Here is a 25,083-nt window from a genome sequence, read left to right as displayed (position 1 = left end):
AAGCCACTTTTCATATTGATGACGTGGGAGATGAAATATGCCAAAACTGAACATAAAGGTGATAACAAATCTAGTGTTGAAATGATAAGATTATTGAGAGAAAATGAAATTCGGACTATTTTAATGATCGTTTGAGTCTGTTATCAAGTAAAATGATGAACATTCAATGGTTTCAGCTTCTCAGATGTGAGGATTTGCTGCTTTTCTGTGTTTTAAGTCATTGTAAGTTAAATATCTTGCTGTTTAGACAAACCTTAAATCTTAATTCACCTTCAGCTCTGGGAACTTGTGATAGGCAGTTTTTTTTTTAACTATAAACTATAAAAAATAATCAGTGTATTAATTGTTAAACAAAGTAATAATTGGTTGCAGCCAGAACTCTCATATCTCTACATGGATTAGTCAAAATCATGAAATGTTGACCGAGCTTTTCAAACCATGGCTCTCTTGTTGTTGTTCTAGTATAAGTACAACTAATGTTTTAAACTGTTATGCCAAAAAGAAAAAACCCAGAAATACTGAAAAAATTATGTAAGTCTGACTAATACGTGCAGAGCTCGTGAACAGTGTCTTACAAGTTGGCGTTTTTCCTCGTTGCGTTGATAGAAGTCAGAATGTTACCAATCATCTGAAGTTATTACATTACTGTTAACATTTTACAGAGTATTAAAAAATGAACGTGAGTCAAATGTTTTTGAACATTTTGGATAAAACTAGCAATTAGTGATTTTTATATATGATGACATTAGAAAATACAAAACAGGTTTCACTGAAATGTTTTTATTTCGCTGACAACCCCCCCCCCCCCCGGACCACAAGTGGCCTGATGTTGATAATATCTTTTCCCCCCCATTTTGCAGCAGTCAGGTTTTTATGTTTCTTAGCCTTTACAAGCCTCTGAACCATTTTGATGCCTTAAAGGAGAGTTTCACAGGCCGCCCCTGTAGTTTAGGGGTTAAGATGCTGTGTGAGCTGCAAAATCCCTCGTTCACGTCTGGCAGGGGACGTTTGCAGCCTTTCTCTTGTGGTGCTATCTAATAACAGCCCCCCAAAAAAATACATTTAAAAAAGGGATAGTGTCACATTTTTTCAAGTGTTTGAAACAATAGGCACATATCTATGTTGAAACAGTGATTGGTCGCGTTTTAGTTCATTTTAGATCTGTTAAAAAAAATTATCTTAGTACAAAACGATCTCTTCCCTCAGCGGAAATGCTTAGTCACTCTCTCGGTGACTCATCAGCTCTCTGGGGTTTCGACTTGTTTCTACCCCCAGCGTAGATTATATGACCATGCACAGATGGTCAGCAATGCTCAATTAAGAATTATCTTGCGTGCCATAAACACTGCATAGCAGCACTTTTTTGGGCTAAAATGGTGAAAAATACACACTGCTTTAGAGTAAAAAAAAAAAAAAAAAGTTGTATCAACAGTCTTTTATTTGGCCATACATTTAATTCATTTAATAATTAATATACATGATATATACAGAAGCAAACAAAGACGTCCATGTCCTTGTTTAACCATCTTGCAGTAAAGGTTGGCAGTGCATTCTTGGCCTTTCTTTTTTCTTTTTTTTTTTTTTTAAAACAGTGTCATTGAGTTTTTCTTTCATCCTCACACACATACACACACACTCACACACATGTGGCATCAGACGGGTCAGAGCCGTATGATCATGTGTTCCTGCTGCAGGGGGTTCTGTGCGTCTTGTCGATCCAGTTCGGCCTCGTCTCAACCGTCTCTCTGGTCTGCTCATCTGCGCCAGTACTGAAGAGAGACAGTGGACAGTTTCAGATTTTAACATGTTGAGACTTAGCTTGTCAGATCCTGTGTTGCATCTTTTAATCTTTTTTTACATTATCAGTTATTTTCTTGATCAATTTATTGGTCTGTAAAAGAAAATGCTTGTCACAATTTCCCAGAGCCCAAGTTAACACACTCATATTGCTTGTTTTGTTTTACCAACAGTCCCAAACTGGGAAACATTCAGTTTAATATCATAAAAGACTAAAAAAAACCAGCAAAAATTTACTTCTGAGCAGCTGGAACTGGAGAATTTTTGGCTTTTTTTGCTAAACTCATTAACAGATTATCAAAACTGTTGCAGATTTATTTCTTTATTAGTCTTTTTTTTCCAAATCTAGATTCAAGTATATGTCATTTTTAGTACACTTACCTGAGCAAACTTGTGTATCTGCTCGACCACAGCAGCAAACAATGCACCCACGCTCTCGTCGATCAGACTCTGCATGTAATGGACCGCCTCCTCGTCCGATAGGTCCAATCTGAACTTGTCTTGCACCTTGAGGCATAATATTAAACCACATAAATGTCACTCATTATTTATTGTACTGGGCAGCTTAATACTTTGGCAGCTGGAAGTGGAAATGAGAGGCAACTACCTGATTTTTATTTCCATCAATCCTGTAAATCTCGATGTCACCGTTATTTAAGGTCGACCAAAACTTCCAACATGTTTTCATCTAAGCAACAAGGGTTCATCTGCTTTTAAGAGCGGAAGGTACAGAACCAGTCAAGAGTTTAAACATGTTCTCATTCAAGTGAAGGGGAAGTTATGTCCAAACTTTTGACTGGTCCTGTGTACTGATTTCTGTTGTAGAGTGGTAACACTTTGACTTTAAGTCCCACTATTTAGCATTTATAAGCAGTTAAACAGTCACACTATAATGTAGTTATAAGCAGCTTTAAAAGGACATTTGAAGTAAAATAGTATTTGTCAATAATTATAATTTCTTCTATGAAGACATTTTATATTATTACAACTGTGTTTTACATTTAACAACTACATTATAGTGTGTTATAAACAATTAAAGAGTTTATATATATTGCTTATAAATGCTAAAGCTTTAAGTAAAGTGTAAAAAGTGTGACTTGAATTGATGTCTGGATCTTAACAACATATAAATGTATCAGAAAGAAAATGTGAATTCTGACAAAATCTTTTTCAAAACTGCATTTTATCTACGTGACATCAAAGCTCCACTGAAAAAACATTTTTAATGAGACAGGGTAATAAGATTCATTAAGCATAACAACAATAGTACCTTCTTAACAGTCTTGTCCGGCTCCAGGGCGATGTCAGGAATATTAGCGTCCACCATGAGAGAGAACAGATTCAGGATCAGGTTGGAGTATCTGAAGAGATGGAGGGGAAGATATTTTACCATAGTGGTTAAATACAGTATGTGTGTTTGTGTTTTTTAATGTTTAAAGTATCACTGTTGTAATGTAAGTAATGTTTCTGTAAAGGCTTTTCTCTTTTGTGTCAAATCTGTGTGAACCAACAAAGAAATGTGCTCAAAACAGTCCCTATTTTCAACTGCCTCACTGTGTGATAATAATGTAACTGACTGAAACTGAAGCTTAAATGTCTCCTGTGATTTATTTCTTACTTCAAGCAAGTTTAAAGTCTTTTTTTTTAAAGTTTTTTTTAAAGCTACAATGACATATGATATTAGTGGCTGCATTAAAAGGATGGAAATCAACACTTTGGACACTTGTTGGTTATAATTTAAATCATTCAAACCCACTGCTCTGGTAGAAACATCAGTCTGTGCACATTCATAGTTTGAAATTAGAAGCTTGACTCTTCTCTACATCAAAGTGAAGTTATTTCTGTTAGTGTGTGTGAGTGTGTGTGTGTGTGTGTGTGTGTGTGTGTGTGTGTGTGTGTGTGTGTGTGTGTGTGTGTGTGTGTCCGGTCTCCTACCTCCTGAGGTGCAGGAAGGCGGTGTAGCACTGCTTCCTGAACTCCTGGTACTGCTCGCTCTGCATGCCTCCCATCCCTTCCACCATCTCTTTACTCAGCTTCATGGGTGGCGGAAGAGGTTTGGGGTCTCTGCCCAGGATGTAGCCGAAGTCAATGTGGAAGAGTTTCCCTGAATGAAGAGAGGAGACGACCCCGACATACTCAAAGCTTGTATTTTTTTTGTAAAATACTGAGGAAAAAATGTTGAATAAACTCTGATCTATAAAAAGCATGTTTGCCTCACCGGTCTTTGTCAGCAGCAGGTTGTCCAGGTGTCTGTCTCCTACTCCCAGGATGTATGTGATGACACAGTAACCGGCTGGAAGGACACACAGTAGTGAGAGTAAAATGAATTAGACCTCTGGGCTCATCTGCAGGTAGAGAATAAGCGTGAAACCGTTTAAACCGACTCACCACAGCTCTTGACGTACGTGTCCATCACCTCTGAGCTGATGCCGTACGGCCCTTTTTCACTCGGTGCGTGTTTCCTGAAGAAGCTCTGTCGAGACACGATCAAAATGAGAAGTTATGGTGTTTGTCGGCAGAAGACAAGAGTGTTTTGATTGTGAATTACTGACCTGGATGTTGCCTTCAGTAGCCAGGACTTCTGCGACAGGAACCGACTGGACAAACTGCATAAAACCTGGAACAAGAAATTCAGTGATTAAATGTGATGATTGCCAGATATCCTTCATAAAGAGATTATTGATTTTATGGAAGAAAGAAGGATAAAAAAGCTTGTGCTAATTATTACAGTAAGAACCTATTTTCTCCCAAACAGTAATGCATTGTCTTAAGTTCTTACCGTGTTTGGTGCTGGTGGCCAAAACTTTGTAGGGCGTTAACTTTAGGTCCAGATTCTCTTTTCTCAACAGCTGAAAATCAAAAACAAAACAGTGTCACTTCAAAACAGAATTATACAAAGAAATAAAGTTCAAGCAATCAACAACTGTGTTATCATTCTTAAAGAGTAATTAATTTCTCATCTGTCATCATATTAATATTTAAGTATTCTTACTTTGTCCATGAGGGAGATGATCTGAAGGATGAGCTGGTCCTGTCTCAGGTCGTCTCCGTGTTTGAAGATGACCGGGTACATGGCTCCATCCTCGGCTTTGAATATCAGCTTGGCTGGCATCAGAGCACTCTGACACACACACACAAGAAGAAAAGATTCATGAATGATGTGTCACACAGATATTTGATGGAGTCAGGAGAAAGTTGAGCAAACTGGATCATACTGAAGATGAAGATAAACATTTCTAAATGTTCCGAGACTGATTGAAAAGCTTCTTGAGGACAAATAAAAACATGTTAGCTCAGTCTACAGTCTGTCTTTTATGCTTTCAATGTCCAGTTATACAACAAATGAAGTTTGAGGGCCATTAAATGCACAAGTGACGCTGTGTACCAGAGCCTTGAATAGCATGTTTGCCTTTACATTGTAGCGATTTATTAGGGGTGAAGGCAAAGTTTCTCGTACCTTGAACAGTGTTGCTGTCTCGGGGACGATGCCTCTGATCCGGATCTGAGGCTCCAGAGGAAGAGGAATCGGCTCGATCTCCGAAAGATTCACCTTCTCGTTGTCGGCCAGCAGAGCCTGCAGCCGCTCCGTCTACAGACACACAATATCAGTGTGTTGGTGGGCGGATACAGTTAAAACCAAACACCAGAATCAACTATGTGTTATTGAAGTGTGAAACTGAATAAAGTTTGGAAGATTCTGTCAACAATCCACAACAAAACAACCTCTAATGAAAGCATTTTTGACATATTTGCACATTTTCTGAAATGATATACAAAAACACAAACTGCATTATTCAAATAAGTATCAAACCAAGTATCCGCTGAGTCATTTTTTGCACTGTTACATGTTCTGATACCTTTTTCTTGCGATTTCCGCTCTCTCTTTGCACGGCTTTCATCAGCTGCACAAGTCTGTCTACAAAGGTCTGCTGGGCGGCCAGCAGTGACCGCATCACCCTCACACTCTTATCACCCTGGAGGGAAGAGGAAGTGTGTTTATGTTAGAGAAGTGGGCCATAAAGAGACAGAGATTGACTGGGTTTTTTTTCACAAGTATTGAGACATATCAGAAAGCTGACCTTGAGTAAAGCCTGGCTGAACCTCCTCATGACGTTCAGGTACATCTCGTGGGTCTTGGGATCTCTCTGCTGGGTGTCCTGATCCTCGCACTCCACTATGACATACCTGAGGAAGACGCACAGCTTTTGCTGACAAATGTACAAACAAAAACACATTCTCAGAAATAACAAACTAAGCTCGTTTTTCAGTCAGAAAGCTGTTCTCACCAGTACAAGTAGTTGGCAAGCGTGGAGTTCTTGCAAGCACGTGAGATGAGAAACGTACACAGGTCCTGCTAAAAAGAGATACAAACACATATATCATGTTTTCATGCTTTTTATTTTGTTTCCTCAACTGGTGCATGTGAGGATTTATGCTGATTCATACTGTATCATCTCTACTTCTGTTTTCTGTCACATTTTGCCTCTTACCTCCAGATTCTCGCTGTCAGCTCCTTCCTTGCCTTTCTGCGATGTAGTGGAAGGTCCAGACGTGCCAGAGAGGATCTGGGAACTACACAAACAGTAAAAAGAGACAGAAACAATTAATCAATGAGCAGACAGAGAACGTGACAATGCAAAACTCAGGCTGATGAGATAGTGTGTTCAGTACAGACAGAGGAAAGGACATTGCAGTTTTAATGTCTGAAAATAAGATTTGTTTCTTGATTTATTTTTGGTCAGCACAGTTGCAGAGTTGCACTTCTCTGCATCCAGCTGACAGCTCGAGATTCTGGCCAGAGCTGTAGATCCGTGCAGACTAACGCCAGTAAAATCACAGTACCCAATGAGTTCATTATGGTGTCTAAAAGAAAAATAATCATATTTTGCAAATCAGCAAATACTCTCCAGGGCAGTGAGCGTTTCTGAGATAAAATGAGATCCAGGCTGTAAAAAACTAAATAAAACAAGAAAAATAAATCATTGGAAGTAGAACAAACGTGTCATTTTTAAACATTTTTAGCAACTGGCCGGAAGACAACCTCCATGTCTCTATCAGTGTGGTTGGTAGCGTTGACTTATTTATGATCCACAGCCAGAGTAGCTGCTATAACGTTGTAGCGTCCAAGTGCTGACCTGTCCAGTGTGGAGTCATCTGAAAGTCCCTGGCTGTCTCTCTTGCTGCCTGGCTCCAGACCTCCCTGAATGTCACTGAAGTTCTCGTACTTGAGCGCCTGGACCAGCTGGAGAAGATACATCAGCAGGTCCTAGAGAGAAGAGATGGGAGTAATTATGGTGACAGTACAACTGGAGTTTCTTAAATTTTAAGAGATATTTTCAATAAAACTGGTGAAATGGACCAAAAAACAGACCTTGATTTGTGTTTTTTGTGATTTTAGTTCACAGTTTAAGCACATACTTGGTTATACTTTGTGTCTCAGGAGACTCTAAACATTTCTATCCACACATGATTTCACTCCTCTTGACCCCTCCTCCCCTCCCCTCCCTCGCTCTTTAACGCCTACCTCATCATCTGCCTGCTGCAGGCGTGCCACGGCGTAGCGTCTGACGGTGGGGTTGGTAAACTGTGAGGACAGCAGCTCCAGGGAGTCCTCCACATCCATGGGTCTCCACTTCCCCAGCAGCTCCAGAGCCTGCTTGGCCTCCTGGGGCAGATCCCAGTTCACACACTTGAGGAACTTTGTCAAAGCCTGCAGCGAGAGGAGGAGGAGGAGGAGGAGAAGGAGGAGGAGGAAGCAGTCAACATGTGCAAGATCGTATATAGTAACAAGCACGAGGAGAGAACATTAAGTGGTAACCGCAGAGACAGAAATAAACACAAACACACAGAGCGGTCGCGCAGAAATCGACCAACACACCCACCTTCTCCTGAGTGGTGAGGTAGTATCTGAACTTCCACACCAGGTCTTGTTCTTCAGAGCTCAGCTGCTTGGTTGGAGGGTAGCTCACAATGATCTGTCGGTGCACAACATCGATTTTAGCCATTAACACTTGCTACAGAAGCGGAGTCTGTAATGACACAGCTATGAAGACACTTGCAGGGAAAAAGGGAAAAAAACAACATCAGCTGAGGGGGAATTCTGTTCTGCATGTGCTTTAATTAACGACTCTTTTATCTCCAAGCTAGAGCGCCTTGTTATCCGTCTATTGAAAAGATGCTTGGATGCTGAAAATCAAAGAGCTATGACAGATCATAAAACTAACAGAAATGGTTCTTGAGTATTTATATCTGTATGTTAAAATAGTTTGTTCTGGCACTGAGAGTTCAAACAGACATAGTGCATTAAAGCATCTGTCATACTGCGACAGTGATAGCAGCTTCCCGTCTATGTTGTTTCATGACTTCCAAGAATGATTTTGCATGGTTGCACCCCAGCCTTTTTTATCAGTGTTCTATTGTTGTTTAATAAAAGCAATAAGACACTAAACATCATATTTTGACCAGTTTTGCACTATACTGACCAGGTTTTTTTTGTAAAGTAAGGTGTGTAAGGTCTAAATAAGGTGCTTTACTAATAACTTATTGTTTGATTTAATGATATATATATGACCTAAGTAAAAACTAAACTGCCAGTTACTTACGTTGAGCTGGTCACGTGTGGCAGCGTTGGGCTTCAGGTCGTGATCTGAGGGCCCACTGCGGAGGCTACGAGCCAGTTTGTGATGCTTGCTCTCGACTAGGTTCTCCTGTGAGGAAAAGTAACGCAAACATAATTATATATTGTGAATTAAACATACAAATCTACGAGTTATGACCTTCTTTTTGCATTTCACCAGCAACATTATTATTGCATTTGCTACAACGTAAGAGTGCGTTTGTGTGTGTCTCCTCTCACCATCCCCATCTGTGGGTCGGGGACTTTGACGATGTCGCAGCTGGTGAGAACGGGTGACGCATCATCTCCATCCTGAGTAGGGATCAAGTACAACACGCCAATCAGCTCACACAGTTTCCAGTGTTACGCTAACGCTTATATGATACTAGTTACATGCTTATAAAAATGAAAATACCTTTTCATAATAGACAATACTGTATTCTTTGTCATTCGTCTTGACGCGGGGGAACTCCACCATGAGGTACATGAAGTTAGAGCTACGTTTCTCGCTCTGCAGAAAAACACATACCAAGAAAGATTATGAAAAGATACACAGATAATCCTACTGAATAATTCACTGCATTCCTCCAAGATCATCACACTGATAACCACTTATATCGAGCGTCTTTTTCCATGACTGCTTACAGAATGCGAGTGTTTTTAAAACATATAAAAATGGTGTGTTTGGAAACAGAATCCACCTAAACCGACTCACCTCGTTGATCATCTCAATCTCTCTGAAAGTGAGACGGTCCAGCCAGTCCACCTTCACCATGTGGCCCTGTCGATGGGCCTTCGTCAGCTGTACGGAGACAGAGACAGAGAGGGAGAAAGATGGCAAGAAGAAAGAGGGCATGGGGATGAGAAAAAGGGTTAAATGAAATATATATATATATATATAAAAAAGAAAAAATTGAAGTAACAGCAGGGTGGCTGGTGTGCAAACTGCTCGATCCATAAACATGCACAAATCCAGTGGCAGCAGCCAATCCAGCATCTCCGGTCGCACACTCAGCAGCCAATCCACTCATCAGTCAGTGTGGATGTTGGGAATGAAAGCACACACTTTGGCCATGAACAGGAAGCCCACAACTCAGCTGGTTAGAATTAGTAGTCACTCTTAAAAACAACATATGAACTGGTAGCAGCCTAGAAACATCCTCGGATATGATTTTTGTCGACCGCACTCAGGGTGACTGGGATACGGAGAATCGATTGGAAAAAACAAGCCAATCAGATAATGTTAAAGTGAAATGTACTTCCTGACGTTGTCCCTGTAGATTCTCCAAAAAGCAGTTGGCTAACATATCTTGTGTCCACATACAAATGAAGTCCATGCATACACACGCGTACATAAAATACAGTATGGCAACAGCAGAAAAACTTGTGTGTGTGATGCTTTCAAGAACGCAGCCGTACATCTTGACAGACAACAGGTGCTCACACCAAAACCTGAGTCAAAATGTATTTGTAAATGCTTTGTATGGGATTATCCTACTTATGGGTTTCCCACATAAAACAAAGTGATTTAATAGAGGAAGGAAGGATTTATTTAGTGTGAACTTCCCTGATACAGTCTGAATTGTCTTGATATAGTATTGAATATGAATAGAAAATACAAAGATTTATTTTCAAATAAATTTTGGCCAAGGCCTTGTTTACACACACACACACACACACACATACAGTACACAAACACACACACATTCTGCATTACCACCTCTAACTCCTCCACTTGTACTCACATCACTGAGTACCTCCAGGTCAGGGCCCTGGAACAGACGGTGGTTTAGACAGGGCTTCGTATCGGAGGATTCCTCTCTTTTTCCAACGCACACAATGTTTTTTCTTCAACCCCCCCAACCTCTTCTCTCAGCCATTCAGTCACACACACACACGTACAATCCTATCATCTCCTCCTTTCCTGCACCAATACACTCCCTTCACTCTCCAATCTTTAGCCCTGCTCTCCTGTTCACACATATACTGTACCTTGGCCAGTCTGCCCATCTGATCCTCTGCCAGACTGCTGCTGGTGCGTCCTGGCGTGGTGGTGGGCTCCCCTCCGTCCCCCTCCACACCGGGCCAAACCTTCAGGTCATGCATCCCTTGCCGGAACATACTGGAACAAGACAGGATGAGGGCTTTTAAAACTACACCGTAAGTTTATTTTGTTGTTTTTTTTGTGTGCTCTTGCTTGCCAATTTGGGATTTGGCTTGATGTGAATTCAAAGCTGATGTTTTAACACGGGAGCAAAATAAAAAACTTTTTAACACAGTTTTATTCTATCAGTAACAAGTTTGACACACCCATATTTGCCAAAGAGGGTGACAGTGGTTCCCCCGACGGGGACGGCTCTGCCGGGCCCATAGATGTCCCACACTGTGAGAGCAACCTGGGCACTCTGGGGAAGGTCTGGGTACTTGACTGGAAGCCGCAGCCACTCGTTCCAGCTGCACAGGACGGCAGGAGAGAGCGCAGAGAGAGCAAAACATAGAGAAAGTGTGAGACGAAGGACATAAAGCTCTGAGCAACTGAAATGCATTTTTTCTGAAGCTACAGGAAAAAGCACAAGTTGTTATTGGAAGAAGTTGTGTGCCCATGTGCTCTAAAGACGGAAAAATATGAGGCGCACACACACACACACACACACACACACACACACAAACAGACATCTTGGGACTCACTTCCAGCGAGTGCTGAATGCTTTGTACGAGGTGCGAACGGGCAGGGCGAGAGGTTTCCCTTCAGCGAAGACCTGACAGGTGACGTAGAGGTCCGAGCAGTTCTCCTGGTAGAGGCCAGAGAACCGCAGCATCGGGTCTTCCAGCAGGGCTTTGTAGCTCTTCTGCTCTCGCTTTCCTTCTAAACTGCCTCTGGAGAAGGAAAGAGGAGAAAGATAAGATAAGAGATTGTTTGAAATTTTGTTGTTTGCTGATGTTATCAAGAGCCGTCCAACTTGTCCTCTCACAAATTAGTCAACCTTGTCTTCCTAAAACTCATTTTTACAGTCTGGACTATCTTAATTTCATTTTTCAGACTATTTTAATTTAAAATAGTTATGATACCGAAAAAGAAGGCTGTGCAAACTTAAAAACTGGCCATAGTTCACCACTGCCTAACTAATTAGACTATTTTAATGCAATAATTACACTCATGAGCTGTGCACATGATTTTAATAAAGGGACGATTGTGCTTTCAAATGAGAGTCCTCACTAGGAACATACCGTCTGAGTCATGGTGGTGAAAGAAAACATCCAACACCATGAAACATAGACTGAGTTGATTTACTGGAATTGGATCATATTTAGAGGGTGAAATATGTTTTAATATTGACCACTAAATAATCAATTTAGTAACTATAACTATTGTAATTATTTTCATTGTTTATGAATCTGTAATTGATTTTATCGATTTACCAATTAATCATTTTGCCTATACAAAAAATTGGAAGTGCTTCTTTTGTTGAATTAATAGTTAACGACCCAAGAATACCCCGGAATGCAATCTGCAATCACATAAATTAGAGAAAAGCAGCAAATACAAACACTTGAGAAGCTTGATTAATGACTTGAATGATTAATCGAGTATAAAACTAGTCTGAATAGTTGGTTTTCTGTTATATCTACTAGTATTAATTGTTTGAGCACTATTTTTTTTTACCATTTATCAATCAATTCAGTAACTTTATTATAACATAGAAATGCCAAACGTCTCATGGGAATACCTTCACAAATATGAAGAGTTGCTTACTTCACATCTGGCTACAGATCAGACTATGGCTGCAACTGAAGATTATTTTCAGTATCAGTTAATCTCTAAAATTAGTGTTTCAGTTTATCACTTAATACTTCTGCCTGTGCAAGTTCAGAAAAATAAAGAGAAAAAACTGCTTTTTGTTCAGTCAAGATCCAAAATATTCAATGTGCAATGCTATAAATTAGAGAAAAGCAGCAAATACAAACATCTGAGAAGCTTTATCAATGACTTAAATGATTAATCGACTATAAAAAATAGTTGGAATAGTTACTTTTCTGTCTCATGACAAGTGTTAATCATTTCAGCACTATTTTTTATTATAATTTCGCTACTTAATGAGTGTTATTTGATAGACAGACCATGACATTACTTGTGAGTGACTCTAAATTGTTACTAACTGCTTAAAGTGAGACAAACACGTCAAAGAAACATGTTCACACACACACACACACACACACACACACACACACACACACAGAGCAAACACAACAAGCATCCTGTCAAGTCACAAGATAGATTAGTTAACGTTACACTGCATGACTGAAACAAGACGCCTTAAGTACACAACTTACATCTTAAGTTGAACGTTGATGTCCAAGTCACAGCTGTAAACATAGTTAAATTTATCAGTGTCCATCTTCCGACGGGAAAACACTCAATTCTAACCAAAAATCTGTCGACTTCAACATGAAATCCGGGACGGTTATATGAGACTTTTCGAGCGGTTGGTCTTGCGACAAGGCCTCGGATCAGCACAAAAACACTCCTCGGTACCCAGTTTAAACCGTTTCAACCGTTGGCCACACGGATAGAGACGTTAACAAACTGTATACGACTTTAAAAGGATTACATTAAATGCCTTGTGTTCACGGTAAAGACATTATTTTAACCTGCTGTCTTACCGGGCATGATTTGATGTTTTTGATAGCTACACAACAACACAGCAGCAACCGACATATATAGACAGGCTAAAGCAGTCGATTTCAGATGCAGCGGGAATGAGGAAACCGAGCCGCCGATCGGTGAATCGTGGGTTGATTTGTCGAGTCTGATGAGGGAAAGGAGGAAGTGGAAAAGAGGCGGGTGTGTAGCACGCTTATTAAAGGGACACCACGCTTAAAATGTATATTTATCTTTGCTCCATAAGCATTAATTATTAATGTATTTTTTAAAAATGATTTACTTATTGAGTGTTTTATGATATTTTACTAAATCCCTTTTTAATTAGAAAATATTTATTGATGGATTAATATTTCCTTTGTATATATATATATATATATATATATATATATATTTATGATTCCTGTTTTTATTGCCCATTATAATTTCAAATAATGAATTACTGAGATTTAGTCTATTTATTTATGCAATCATTCATAAATTTGTAAATAAATGATTCTATTGTACAATTAGATATTACTTAATGAAATGCTTTATTGTTATTTCTGTAACACTTGTGGTCTTCCATACATGTTTTTCTTTACTTGGTGCATGAATGAACATGAGGTACAGTCTTGAGAACAAAATGCTGAAGGGGTGCACAAACAACAAATAAATAAATAAACATAAAATAAATAAAACAGCGGAATCAAGTTAAATAAAGACATTCAAAACTATACGCTCATTAACAGTTTACAGCCTTCTTATTTGTGCAAGATTTAATGGTCTGTATACTGCTCACATTCTTTACGAAATGCTGAGAAGAGAGGTATCTTGTTGGCAAACTTGCACTTATGAATACAGTATGAAACTTAGCTAAGATAATTATAAGATTGATGATGTATGCTTGTTTCCCATTCTTTTGGTTGTAAATTAATAACAGTACATGTTTATACAATAAAGCAAAATCAGCCAAAAGGGTTGTCATTAATAAACTTAGAAACCTCTTGCCACAGTCTTAGTACAGTAATGCCCAATGATAAATGAGGCACATGGTCCTCCATACATTAGTGCCAACTTTAGTCATGAATGTTAAACAAACCTTATAAACTTTTGTATCAAGGATGTATCATCATTAACTTATTTATTTATTTCTTGTTCAGCTTGGAAGTAGAGAAAAGTATTTTCTATATAAGATACGACCTCCTGACAAATGCAAGTTACTATATTATCATTTACTATTATGCCGCTGAAAACACTGTACAGAAAGGTTTAGACAAGGTTGCAGATAATTATTATTAATTAAAATAAGATATGAAAAGGAAAAACACAAATCATACTATAATTAGGATATGTGATAAAAACAGTAGGAACGGGAAGTTTATGAATAGCACATGATAATAATCTTTATCAGTGTCATTATGTAGAATGTTTCTACCAATGTAATGCTTTTTGCAATACTTTGTCTTTCACCATTGCAACTGTACATTAGGTGTATTAAAGTTCATGGGGGACATTATTTGTGCAAGACAAAAACATAAAGACAAACAAAGAGCCCATACCAATAAGGACTGTTGTTATTTTATTTTTTTTCTGAAATTAATCTTTAAAAAATATATTTATATGCCTACATGCTTAACATTGATTCAAACCTCAACTTAATGTGTGTTTGTTAAAGGTTTCCTTTAATGTTATGTGATGTTGCACTGATGTTTCTTTGTATTTTGGCCATTCATGTGAGGCAAAAGTAAAATTATAATATTACTACTAATGGCTATTAATATGATTATAATACTGACAGCATTACTATTAATAGCAAATCATAGATAGACATTAACTATTGTAGTATTTTCTCTGCTAAAATTTTAAAAAGAAACATTAAATGGTGAAACATGTAATGTTCACAGTAACAATTGATTATATTATAACAAATTATAACAAAGAAAAGCTAAAACGATCATTTTAATCAAAGATTAAAGATGCCAAGTCTGACGACTTGATGATGACACCCTCATGAGCTTTCAAACAGAAAGTTCTTCCCAATTAAAATGCACTTGTCACCAATTAAGTGCATGTCCGTGAAGAGCAACAGGCGTGTGACAGGAAAATACTCATCTTTTGTTTTGATGAGGTCCTCCCTTTTCATCAACACTGACGACAACTGACGACAACAAATTAGGATGTGATCTCATCGTCATGTATGGGACCTATAAGCTCTGAAGAGGTCCGATCTGCCCTGGTTGAACTTATGGAGGAACAGTTTTCCATCAAAATATCTTCCGTTGTCTTGACTGACTCCTGAAATGTCCAAACCAACAGAGGGGCAACTGTGAGTCATACACATCGAATGAATGAAGAAGCATCCCTGACTGATGAGGGAGACCTATCAACACTCTCTGACTACTGTGACTACCAGAGAAATTCACGTAAAACACTGTGTTACGAGGCCCTGAGGCCTCCTGTGAGAGGCTTGAGAGGATTTTTCCTATGATCTGGCACTTCAGACCGTAGATAGCAAACAAGTGGAAGAAGATGAGTTAATGTTTTGTAGGCCCACGGAGTGATACTGTGATGTCTCGTCACATCAGGATCCTATGTTTAATTTTGGCATTTTTTCTAGAAATAAATCTTACAAGAGCAGAAAGATTATATAGAAACACCTGCAACATACTGTGAATGCTAAAATCAAGGACATAAAGGCCAAATTGCACAATGATTTTAGTGACGATCCCTTGTGATAAAAGTATTGAAAAAGTTGTTAAACTGCTAAAAAAATAAATGTATTCTTCAAATTTGAGTCACACTCTTGACCTTGGAAATATAAGTTAGATAAAAACTATTCTTATCACAAGGTTAACTCACTTTGCAGAGTTTTCAGCCATCATCTTCCTGAAGCTGAAAGCTTCCTGAAAAACAAAGTAAGCAGCCCTTGTGATAAGAGAAGACTTCATAAGACTTCTGATCAACTTCAAACTGTGTAATAATTACTGTTTCTAAATTACTTCAAGCACTTTTTCTACAATATTGTGTGTTTTTATTGTTTATCATCCAACATATATGGAAATACTAATATATTCGTAAAAATCTCTGATGTATCAATCGGGCTCTACTATAAACAGGTTTCTTCCCTGACACTACATGACCATTGTTCCTTTGGGTTTGGACGGTTGGATGGGACCCACATGAGGTCACAGAGTGGATTAATGATGTGACATCATTAATATGAGGTAATACTGCAGAGGTAGACGGGGTCAGAGGTTACAGCAGGCCTCTGCAACAGCAACGCATGCAAGAGTTTGTACAGTATATGTGAACATGGAAAACCTACACACAGTAAAGTGTCTTAGTGAGACACAGGGCCGCTCTAAACTCAATACTGGAGGGATGAACATCATTTTTTAAAAATATATTCTCTTATTTGATGTTTTAATGATGATGGTGGAGAGTATTGTCGTAACATATCAGACCATCTGGTGACTGTGATCATGTAGTTCACATGCTTTTTATTCTCATGACATCATTCAGTGGATATATAAAGCCCTGAATTCATTTATTAAAGAATAGGTTCACAAATTTTCATGTCCGTCCTAAAACAACAGTCAGGTGCCCAAACAAACATTGACACATGTTTTTCATGACATAATCATTCCTGCTGTTCAAACTGGCCATTAAAAGAGATCCACTTTATGCACCTTTTAATGTAAGTGATGGGAGACAAAAATTCGCAGTCCTTTTTTGAGCAAAAATTTATTTTTAAGTGTATTTGAAGCTAATATGAGGTCTCAGCCAACCAAATTAGTCAAATCAAATCAATATCTTTCAATGTTACTGTCTTTTTAGTGCCAAATTCCCTCTTTTTGTGACTGTCCTTCCACTGCAGCTGGACAGGAAACCACTGTTCATCAAGACACAGAAAGTCCTGGTAGCCCTGGTAGCTGAATGGTCACTGCACATGCCACAAAACCGCAACATCCCCGGATCAGTCCCAGTCAAGGATCCATGACTGTTGCACGTCATCCCTTGTTTCCTGTCTGCAGCCTTACTGGTGATTGTCCAATAAAGGCAAAACTGCCAAAAAAGACAGAGAGAGTTTTTTACTAAAAAGACTGTAACTGTGACTAACTCAGACGTCTGAAGTCTCTTATTATCTCCAGATAAACATTTAAATTGCACATTTTTGCTTAAAACAAGGACTGTGGATTTTGTCCCCCATCACTTGAAGGGATCTTCTAATGGTCAGTATGAACAGGAGGGATGATTACAGCAAGAAAAACCTGTTTCACTGTTCATTTGGGCACCTGACTGTTGTTTTAAGGCACACTTGAAAAATTGTGAACCTGTCCTTTAAGCTTTTTCCTTTAATTTGTCTCCCATCTGTACATTTATACAGACTGTAACTATAGTCCCACACTGTATGTAAGTAGCAGTCCAAGCTGAAAGCACCCGGCAGTAGCATCTGAACTACATCTACATTTTTACTTTACGGACTGTATTTATTTAAGTGTTGTAATAGCAGTAATAAAATCAGTACTTAGGCATGTGTTTTATAGGTGCATTAGTCACATCTTCAGTTGCTTGACAGCAACCTGGCCTACAACAGCATATGAGAGGTTGAATGGTGATGAATCATGTTTAATAATTCCATCCAATCCCTCTCTCTCTCCTCTCTGTCCTCCTCCTACTCTCCTTGGACGTCACCTCTCTCCCTCTCTGCCCTCAGTCTTACCTCTCTCTTACCCTTCCCTCTCTTAGTCACCACATGGATGTGTCATTGTTTCTATCACTTTAGAGGTTCATGCCCGCTGAAGCGCATCGAGGTGATCTCCGGAGTGCCAAAACAGTGCCAAGACACAGCCTTTTCCCCCTCACTTTCTCTCTACCCCCTCCCTGTGCAAACCACCACCTCCTCATTCCCAATGGCACCCCTGACACCGTCTGCGGCCACCAGCCAGGCCTGTGACGGCGCTAACCACACCTCCACGCCATGGTTGTGAAGCCTCAGGATGTATAAAATGGGGTTGCAAAGGCAGAAAAGGAACCAGAGGCTTAGACCAGACCAGAAGAAGAAGATGGAGCTTGCTGGAGTTAACTGGGTTCTCGCTGTTGCAGGGTTTCTTCTGTGGACCAGTGGTGGTTCTGCAGCACCCATGGAGTGCCACTTCAACTCCAGAGGTGAGATAACATGCTTTGAAATATCATAGTTATCTGTACTTTTAAAAAAACATCTTTATTCTAAGTTAATTTTTCGACTACCATCTGTTGTTCCAGCACTGTGTGTGTTCGAGGGGAAACACTACTCACTGGGCGAAACCTGGATGGACAACGCTTGTATGCAGTGCACCTGTCTGCACCCTGTTGGTGTCGGTTGCTGTGAGACGTGAGTACACAAACAACCTGTGAGGTTTGGTGTCCAGATGTCCAAGGTTATTATACTGCATCTGGCTGAAGAGACACCGAACAAAGTAGGAGACGTTACTTCATAGTCGTGGATGTAAATTATCGTAAAAGTAGCAAAATCACAATTTTAAAGTACTGTAAAGTGTACTTAAGTAAAATACTTTAATAAATGTACTTAGTTACCTTCCACCACTGGCATTTAGAGTTCAAGAACATTTTGTTTGCTTTTCTATAAGGCTCTTTGTCAAAATTTTGTCAAGACTTGACTGTTTTGGAAAATCAACAGCATGGCCTGCAACCGCCAGTGATGATGTTGATTTTCCTGAAGGTGTAATACTGTGTGACACACCGCTGAACCAGCAACAGTGTCAAACAGTGTTAAGCGTTTACAGTCCGCATTACATACAGTAGAATAAAGTGGAGATTGCAAGGAAAAGTGTTTTGTTTTTTTTGCCATTTGTCACGTGTCCGCAACGATACTCAAAATTGATTGAAAATTGACTTCCAAACTGCAAACATCCACTGAGTTTTCTCACTGTCCAGGGTGCATCGGCCGGTGGATTTCCCTGCATGGTGCGAGTTGCGTGTGGAGCCCGTGACCTGCAAAGTGACCCTGGTCCAGACAGCCGACACCCGCCTGCCCTGCACCCCAGGTGAAGACATCAAGGACCCGAGCCATGGATCACTTAAGCTGCAGCACCAGCTGGAGGGGTAGAAAACCGCTCAGACTGTCTGCTCAGTCTGTTTGCCTGTGAAACCAATACTCACTACAGTTAAATATCAGTAACCATTTTTTTCATACACATACTGTACTAATATAAAACATTAGCAGAAATTGTAACTTTGAGGTTGTATAATCAATGAAGGAAATGTGAAAGTATATTTAAGTAAAACTGTAGCAAGACAAAAAGCATGAAATGATGTACCACGTCACTAAATTCAGATGTAGATAGCTGCATCTATTTTTCATTAGGTTAAACATCTTCATCAATTAGTGCCTGATATTAATTATTATAGTAAGCTGTTTGTCTGCTCATGGCTGATCCGAGCTACGTAGTAAAAGAAGCCGAAGCTGTACAACTTTATTTTAATACAGGTTGTTTGTAAGGAATCTGGAGATGTTGAAGCTTCTTTCTTCAGTTTTTTATAGTCAGTCAAATCTTTAATTAATCCAATAATGACTTATTGTAAATATCAGCAAATGGATAAGTACATTAATATATACTGTATATATATATAAAACAATTCCTGTTGAACTGGACCTGTTCTCTGCTGTATCTCATTTAACCTCAAAATAAAGTTTACAAAGAGAAGATGTTGCTTTCTGTGAAGTACTGAATGACATCCAGACACATCATTTATCAAATTTAAATCACACTTTTAATTAGTTTTTTCTCTTTAAGTATTTACATCTCAATATAGCTTTTGCTCAAGCTAAAGGAAAGACAGTTAAACAGTAAAAGTATTTTGAAAAAGAAACCATTGTTTTATAACATGAGAAAGGACAAGTGTGCGAGTGGGCTTTTGAATAAAGGAGTAAAAAAAAAAAAAGAAGAAATATATACAGAAATGCACATAGCTGCATGTCACACGTGTTGGTCCTCCAAAAAGGAAGATTGTGTCAAAATTAGGATGCACAGCAATATACATATGAAGAGGGCAAAAAAACAGGTTGCATTACTTTACATATCCATCATTCATCAGCTGTGCACATACAACGGAAACAAAATAACAGCTCTGTTTCGGGGGGGAAAAAAAACACTGTCTCACACACACACACACACTCAGGACCATCTGTCCAACACATCTGTTGATAAGCTCAGAGACACAATTTTAATTTCTTATTATCTCACGTCGTCATACAGTCTCACACATACAGCAGTCAAATATTAATGCTGTTGGTCCCCGTGAACTGGGACACGTAGGATGCCAGGGCCGGGTTGGTAGGCAGGACTTTGATCGGCAGATCCCAACTGAAGGTATCCACGTCGACATGCTCCGCTCCGGACCAAACCGTCACCTCCGATTGGTTCTGGAGAACCGTGGGCGGTTCTATAGGCTCCCGAGCCGTGACGAATTCAAAGTGCAGACGCCACCTCAGGGCCACTGTACAAGCAGAGTGAAGAGTTTGGGGTTGGTGTGTGATAAATAAAAGATTGACTTTATCCTGCTTATTATGGAGTCAGAAGGGAGCTTGATACACAGGTGAACATCTGGCAGGAGTTATTAAAAAGTTGTTTCTAGAGGTAAATGTCTGACACTTTGAAAATGACTTTGGCATTCATGAAAAAGAATATTTGGAGTGATGATTTCTAGCAATAGCAAAACAATTTGCTGCAATCTAAATTAGAGTTATAGTTATATTAACATTTACCGTTTCTCACCAAAATTGTGTGTATCCTTAAGGTCTAACAAATATATTGAGTGCATTTCCTTCCTCAAAAATCATTCACAAAGCTGCTTGTAACGGTCTTCTTATTTCCTGCCATATGTTACTTTGCATGTTGTTGTGTCAGCCACAAAATACAAACAAGACAGGGACTCACTGTTAAAAACATGGCTCCAAAGTGCTGCTTGTGGTCATAAATCCACAGGATACATATAACTAAAGTTGGACATGTGGGATAAATTTTGCCCTAAATTTGTATGTCTTTTTATATATGGCCTTGTGTTTCTTTCATATTTTGTCTTAATGCTGTTTTATGTCTTGTGTGCAGCACTTTCAATTGCCTTGTTGTTGAAAGGTGCTACACTTGCCTTTCTTATAATAATATTCTATTATGATGCATGAATATTTTTATTACATCTCTTGTAAAAAACCTCATTAAACATTCTAGTAATAACAGTACTATTAACCAAAAACACATAATTAAGTACTTGTGCCCAATCAGACTAAACAGTGTCATGTTTTAAATGTTAGAAGAAAATTAATAATTGTCATTCCAGCAAATTTGGTAAAAAAAAAAAAAAAAAATCTGAAATGTGATGTCAGAGATATCACTGGAGATGTCACATTAATGATACTGACCTATGTCTGTGCTGAAACCTGGTGTGACGTTGAGGGGGATGGGGAGGGAGAAGTGGCTGGAGGCCGTGTGGAGGCACGACTCCATGTGCCGTCCGTGTCCAGTCACGCTGACAGCCTGGCCAGGACGCCGCTGGTACTGCTGCTGGATCTCCTCTTCACTCTGGAGGCTCACTGAATACTGGAAACACACAAATGCACAAATATGGTGTATTATAATTTGCTGGCTCATTAAATTAAAACAACTAAATGTTGTACAAACACTGTGTGTGCAACAACAAGAAGTGCAAACGCACCTGTAAGCAGGGAATGTCGCCCTCTGAGAAGTTGAATGTGCCGATGATGTCCTCTCCGAGTCTGTAAACAGTCTTGAAGATGCAGAACTTTGCTACTTTCCCACGCATATTGGTGATATTAAACATGTCTGGGGAAGATAGAGGTGGCAAAATGTTATTAAGAGTTGAAGATTAAAGTAAAATAATACTATTATTATTTAGAGTTATAGTGCTTTTACAAAACTATTCTTACTGTTTGTGTCTAGTTAACATTTGCCCTAGTTGTTTTTTCATAGCTTGAAACTGGGTGTTGTGCTGGTTAACAAAGACTTCCCAAATTGAAAATCTTTGTGTTCAATGTGCAGGATTATTTGACTCTAGTGAAGTTGTTTTCACTCTGTACAAGAATAGCAACAAGACTCACGTGGGCAACGCCTTGAGGTGGTGACCATCAGCATGTCCAGTGCTCTCTCCAAAGGCCGAGCGTCCCTGCGGCTCGCTTCCTCTTCCTCCAGGAACGGGTTAGAGGGGGACACCTCCTCATCCTGTGTAAATGGAGGTTCTGGCATCCCTACAGGTCAAGATGAAAGATTATTGTAAATATAAAACTGTCTTTATCTCTCAGACTAAATCACAAAATAACCTGGTCATTTTTGCCATTTATTATCTTCAAAGGTTTTGTCTTACTGTCCTCATAAAATTTAATCAGTATTTGCTCTAAGTTTCCTCATTCTGAGGAATGAGGAACAATTATGTTACAGCAGAACCTTATTTGAACTGGAAGCTTTGCAGTGTAAATTGCAACCATTTGAAATTAAGAGTAGTCCAGAATCATCTCACCCTGCAGAACCAGCACTCTGAAGGGAACTCTGAGAAGTTTGATAGGAGAGTTGACCCTCTGGCAGCCGATGGTCAATTTGTAGACATACTTCACTGCCTGACCACGAAAACTAGGAGGACCGTCGACGGGTACAAGCTCACTGTATGAATCTGTGGGAGCATGTAAGTAAGACTGCTTGAATCACAACAGAAACATATATGTTCATTTGTAAATGGTACATCAACATCTGAGGAAAAACTATTACTACTACTCCTATTGAAATGTAATCTGGTGAGTAAAGATGTTTCCACTCTGACAAACATGCACTAAGGTTATTTCGAAAATAGTGTTAATTTGTTACAGTTTTATGTCAAGAGTATGTTTCATATATAAACTTGTGGAACCATTTTTTTTTCCACATATGAAACTAATACATACAGGTTTTGCTTTCTCCAGGATCCAGGCGCAGGTCACAGAATAATATCTTGGGTGGTGTGTCTAGCATACACTGCCCTCGCTCTCCTGGCAAAGGAAGAAATGGATGTTAGAGGGATTCAAGGCTTATTAAACATAAGGCAATAATTTTCCCAAATCATTTTTGTTCAACAGAAGGTTAATTAAAAACATAACAACTGCATCAAAGTTATATGTATACGGGTATATGGGTATATGGTTCTCCTACAACTACAAGGGCTTTATCACAAGATGCATGTCTTAAATAATTACCATGTGACCTTATAAGTCTTAAAATGCTCTATGTTACAATTCGAGTGGATTTAGATGGATAAAGTTGATTGTAAATTTACTTTGATGATGCTACATATACATAGATTTTTATTTCTGCTTGTCTCAGATTCCATCTTTTCTTCCTACTGACCTCTACTTGGAATAAGCACTGTGTCGCTCTCAGCCTGGACGTCCTGCTTGTTGCCCTGGGCCGGCAGGGCCACTCTGCTCTCACTGGCATGAAACTGGCAGTGTATCTGGGCGCTGGCCCATGCCAGCATCTCACTGGGACACAGGCAGAAAACAAGAGGTAAACAAAGGAATTTACAGAGTCACTGATTGAATGATATATTGATCAGAGTGTCCTGCATCACATGGTGCCACACCTGTATTAGGTTACAAGACACTAGACAGAACACCCAAGATGATTACATTACAAATCACAATGTAGGGACCCTTGAATTACAACATTTCTAAAGATCCACTATACACAGCTGAATTGTGACGTTATGAAGGATACAGTTCACTCTGTCCAGCCTTTTCTATAAATCCCGCCTCTTAACATTGTTACTGTTGTGCCTGTTGTGTTTGGTTATTTTGCGAATATTTCAATAAATAATTGATCATAAAACAAAAACCTCCTCATTAAATAGACAACTTAAGATTTTAACTGTGGACAACCATTTCAACATTAAATTTGTTTTTAACAATACCGAGATCACACTGATCAAATTAACTCTGCTCTTCAGAAATATGTTTATATCTTTCTAACTTAATTACCAGTGTTTAAGTACCAGTTCCACACTGAGTGCATAAGACCCTTGATCTTCTGTTCAAACTACATTTAATAAATGGTTGTTTATGTTTTTGAATACTCTTTTAACGCTTTGGTTTAATCAAGACTGGTTGGCTATATTTATCTTACACTCCAAATTCGGTATAGTTATTTAAAGGTTTCTGATCAGTGAATAGGTGAAAGGAGAACAATCCTACCTGCTGGCAGAGGTGGAGAGATGGGACATCGGGTTGGTGAAAGTTATGAGACACTCCATGAGCTCCCCAGCCAGGAAAACGGGGCCTCGGGCCATGGAGGCCACCACCTCGATCATCTGAGAGGTTTGAAATCAACAACGCTAAGTTACCAATTTGAGGATCCGATTACCAAAATGGAGAATAAAAACTGCACAAGATTCATTATTCCAGCTAGATACTGCAGTATTACATAATAAACACACTGCTGCACGCTAGTCAGACTGCAAACAGAAGTAACGTTAAGCTTGTTGTTTTTAAGGGTAATTTAAACACATACCTTGGCCTCAACCGACACTACTCCGCAGACAATTACGTTATCTAGTCCTGAAGCGAACCTGAACTTACTTCTTCAAAACGGTAACATGAAAATGTACCCTCTTTCCGACAAATTTAACCATAACTTAGCTTATCGACAAAGCTCGCATCCGGACTGAAGTAAACAAAAAATGCATAACTTATGTAGATAGCCTATATCCTATACTGCACGACCAATAACTATCCATGGGAAAACAAAACTCCCAAAGAATAGAAACACGCGTCAAAAAATATACATTCTCATGAAAAACATGTGTTGTTTAACGCCTGAGTCGTATCTGAATCTTCATGCAACGTTTCTCAAAGAATAAAGCGGGAATATAGAATGTTTGCGACGTTTTTTTTGGTCGGCCATTTAGAAGACGAGCCGTGGCAGAGCTGACGAGAGGTGAGCTGTTGCTATGGTAACTGGTAGGGAGGCGTTAACTCAATATTTTCAAA

The 25,083-nt window shown here is 39.1% G+C and overlaps 3 protein-coding genes across 5 annotated transcripts; 1 reads left to right on the top strand and 2 right to left on the bottom strand.

Annotated features, from left to right (window-relative positions):
- Positions 1-847: 847 nt before the first annotated feature.
- On the bottom strand, positions 848-13,165 carry pik3c3 (phosphatidylinositol 3-kinase, catalytic subunit type 3). 3 transcript variants are annotated; one of them, XM_044341317.1, is made up of 26 exons: positions 12,746-13,165; positions 11,102-11,290; positions 10,724-10,867; positions 10,406-10,535; positions 10,159-10,185; positions 9,129-9,215; positions 8,829-8,924; positions 8,654-8,725; positions 8,400-8,504; positions 7,680-7,772; positions 7,322-7,507; positions 6,933-7,063; positions 6,288-6,369; positions 6,084-6,148; positions 5,877-5,982; positions 5,655-5,771; positions 5,255-5,386; positions 4,790-4,918; positions 4,577-4,646; positions 4,350-4,414; positions 4,186-4,270; positions 4,016-4,090; positions 3,733-3,901; positions 3,068-3,158; positions 2,179-2,304; positions 848-1,769 (listed from the first exon to the last, which is right to left on the bottom strand). In XM_044341317.1, exons 1-26 carry the CDS (start codon positions 12,808-12,810, stop codon positions 1,755-1,757), a joined length of 2,652 nt encoding a protein of 883 aa, XP_044197252.1. In that variant the 5' UTR covers positions 12,811-13,165; the 3' UTR covers positions 848-1,754. The 3 variants fall into 3 exon arrangements, with proteins under 3 accessions (XP_044197252.1, XP_044197250.1, XP_044197253.1); XM_044341315.1 differs by having other exon boundaries at positions 6,084-6,151; positions 12,746-13,164; XM_044341318.1 differs by lacking the exon at positions 10,159-10,185 and having other exon boundaries at positions 6,084-6,151; positions 12,746-13,163.
- Positions 13,166-18,064: 4,899 nt separating this feature from the next.
- msmp1 (microseminoprotein, prostate associated 1) lies at positions 18,065-19,189 on the top strand. Its single transcript, XM_044342518.1, has 3 exons — positions 18,065-18,224; positions 18,321-18,429; positions 18,993-19,189. Exons 1-3 carry the CDS (start codon positions 18,065-18,067, stop codon positions 19,162-19,164), a joined length of 441 nt encoding a protein of 146 aa, XP_044198453.1. The 3' UTR covers positions 19,165-19,189.
- Positions 19,190-19,806: 617 nt separating this feature from the next.
- rgp1 (GP1 homolog, RAB6A GEF complex partner 1) lies at positions 19,807-25,050 on the bottom strand. The gene is made up of 9 exons (XM_044341321.1): positions 24,605-25,050; positions 24,289-24,404; positions 23,447-23,580; positions 23,008-23,091; positions 22,590-22,739; positions 22,174-22,320; positions 21,771-21,898; positions 21,478-21,655; positions 19,807-20,555 (listed from the first exon to the last, which is right to left on the bottom strand). The coding sequence occupies exons 2-9, from the start codon at positions 24,402-24,404 to the stop codon at positions 20,332-20,334; spliced, it is 1,161 nt and encodes a 386-aa protein (XP_044197256.1). The 5' UTR covers positions 24,605-25,050; the 3' UTR covers positions 19,807-20,331.
- Between the last annotated feature and the right edge of the window lie 33 nt (positions 25,051-25,083).

The sequence above is a fragment of the Thunnus albacares genome, chromosome 22, assembly GCF_914725855.1.
Source record: "Thunnus albacares chromosome 22, fThuAlb1.1, whole genome shotgun sequence".
NCBI lineage: Eukaryota > Metazoa > Chordata > Actinopteri > Scombriformes > Scombridae > Thunnus > Thunnus albacares.
The sequence above is the reverse complement of the archived record's forward strand: the minus strand, read 5'-3'. Positions and strand labels throughout refer to the sequence as shown.

Coding starts and splice junctions, on each gene's coding strand:
- pik3c3 (XM_044341315.1), bottom strand. CDS start 12,810: ATGGACACTGATAAATTTAACTATGTTTACAGCTGTGACTTGGACATC. Junction 9,216..10,158: donor ACCTGGAGGTACTCAGTGAT/GTGAGTACAAGT, acceptor GTCTCCGTACAG/CTGACGAAGGCCCATCGACA. Junction 8,505..8,653: donor CCGACCCACAGATGGGGATG/GTGAGAGGAGAC, acceptor TTTTCCTCACAG/GAGAACCTAGTCGAGAGCAA.
- msmp1 (XM_044342518.1), top strand. CDS start 18,065: ATGGGGTTGCAAAGGCAGAAAAGGAACCAGAGGCTTAGACCAGACCAG. Junction 18,225..18,320: donor GTGCCACTTCAACTCCAGAG/GTGAGATAACAT, acceptor CTGTTGTTCCAG/CACTGTGTGTGTTCGAGGGG. Junction 18,430..18,992: donor GGTGTCGGTTGCTGTGAGAC/GTGAGTACACAA, acceptor CTCACTGTCCAG/GGTGCATCGGCCGGTGGATT.
- rgp1 (XM_044341321.1), bottom strand. CDS start 24,404: ATGATCGAGGTGGTGGCCTCCATGGCCCGAGGCCCCGTTTTCCTGGCT. Junction 23,092..23,446: donor AGTGCTTATTCCAAGTAGAG/GTCAGTAGGAAG, acceptor TTCCTTTGCCAG/GAGAGCGAGGGCAGTGTATG. Junction 21,899..22,173: donor CACCTCAAGGCGTTGCCCAC/GTGAGTCTTGTT, acceptor TATCTTCCCCAG/ACATGTTTAATATCACCAAT.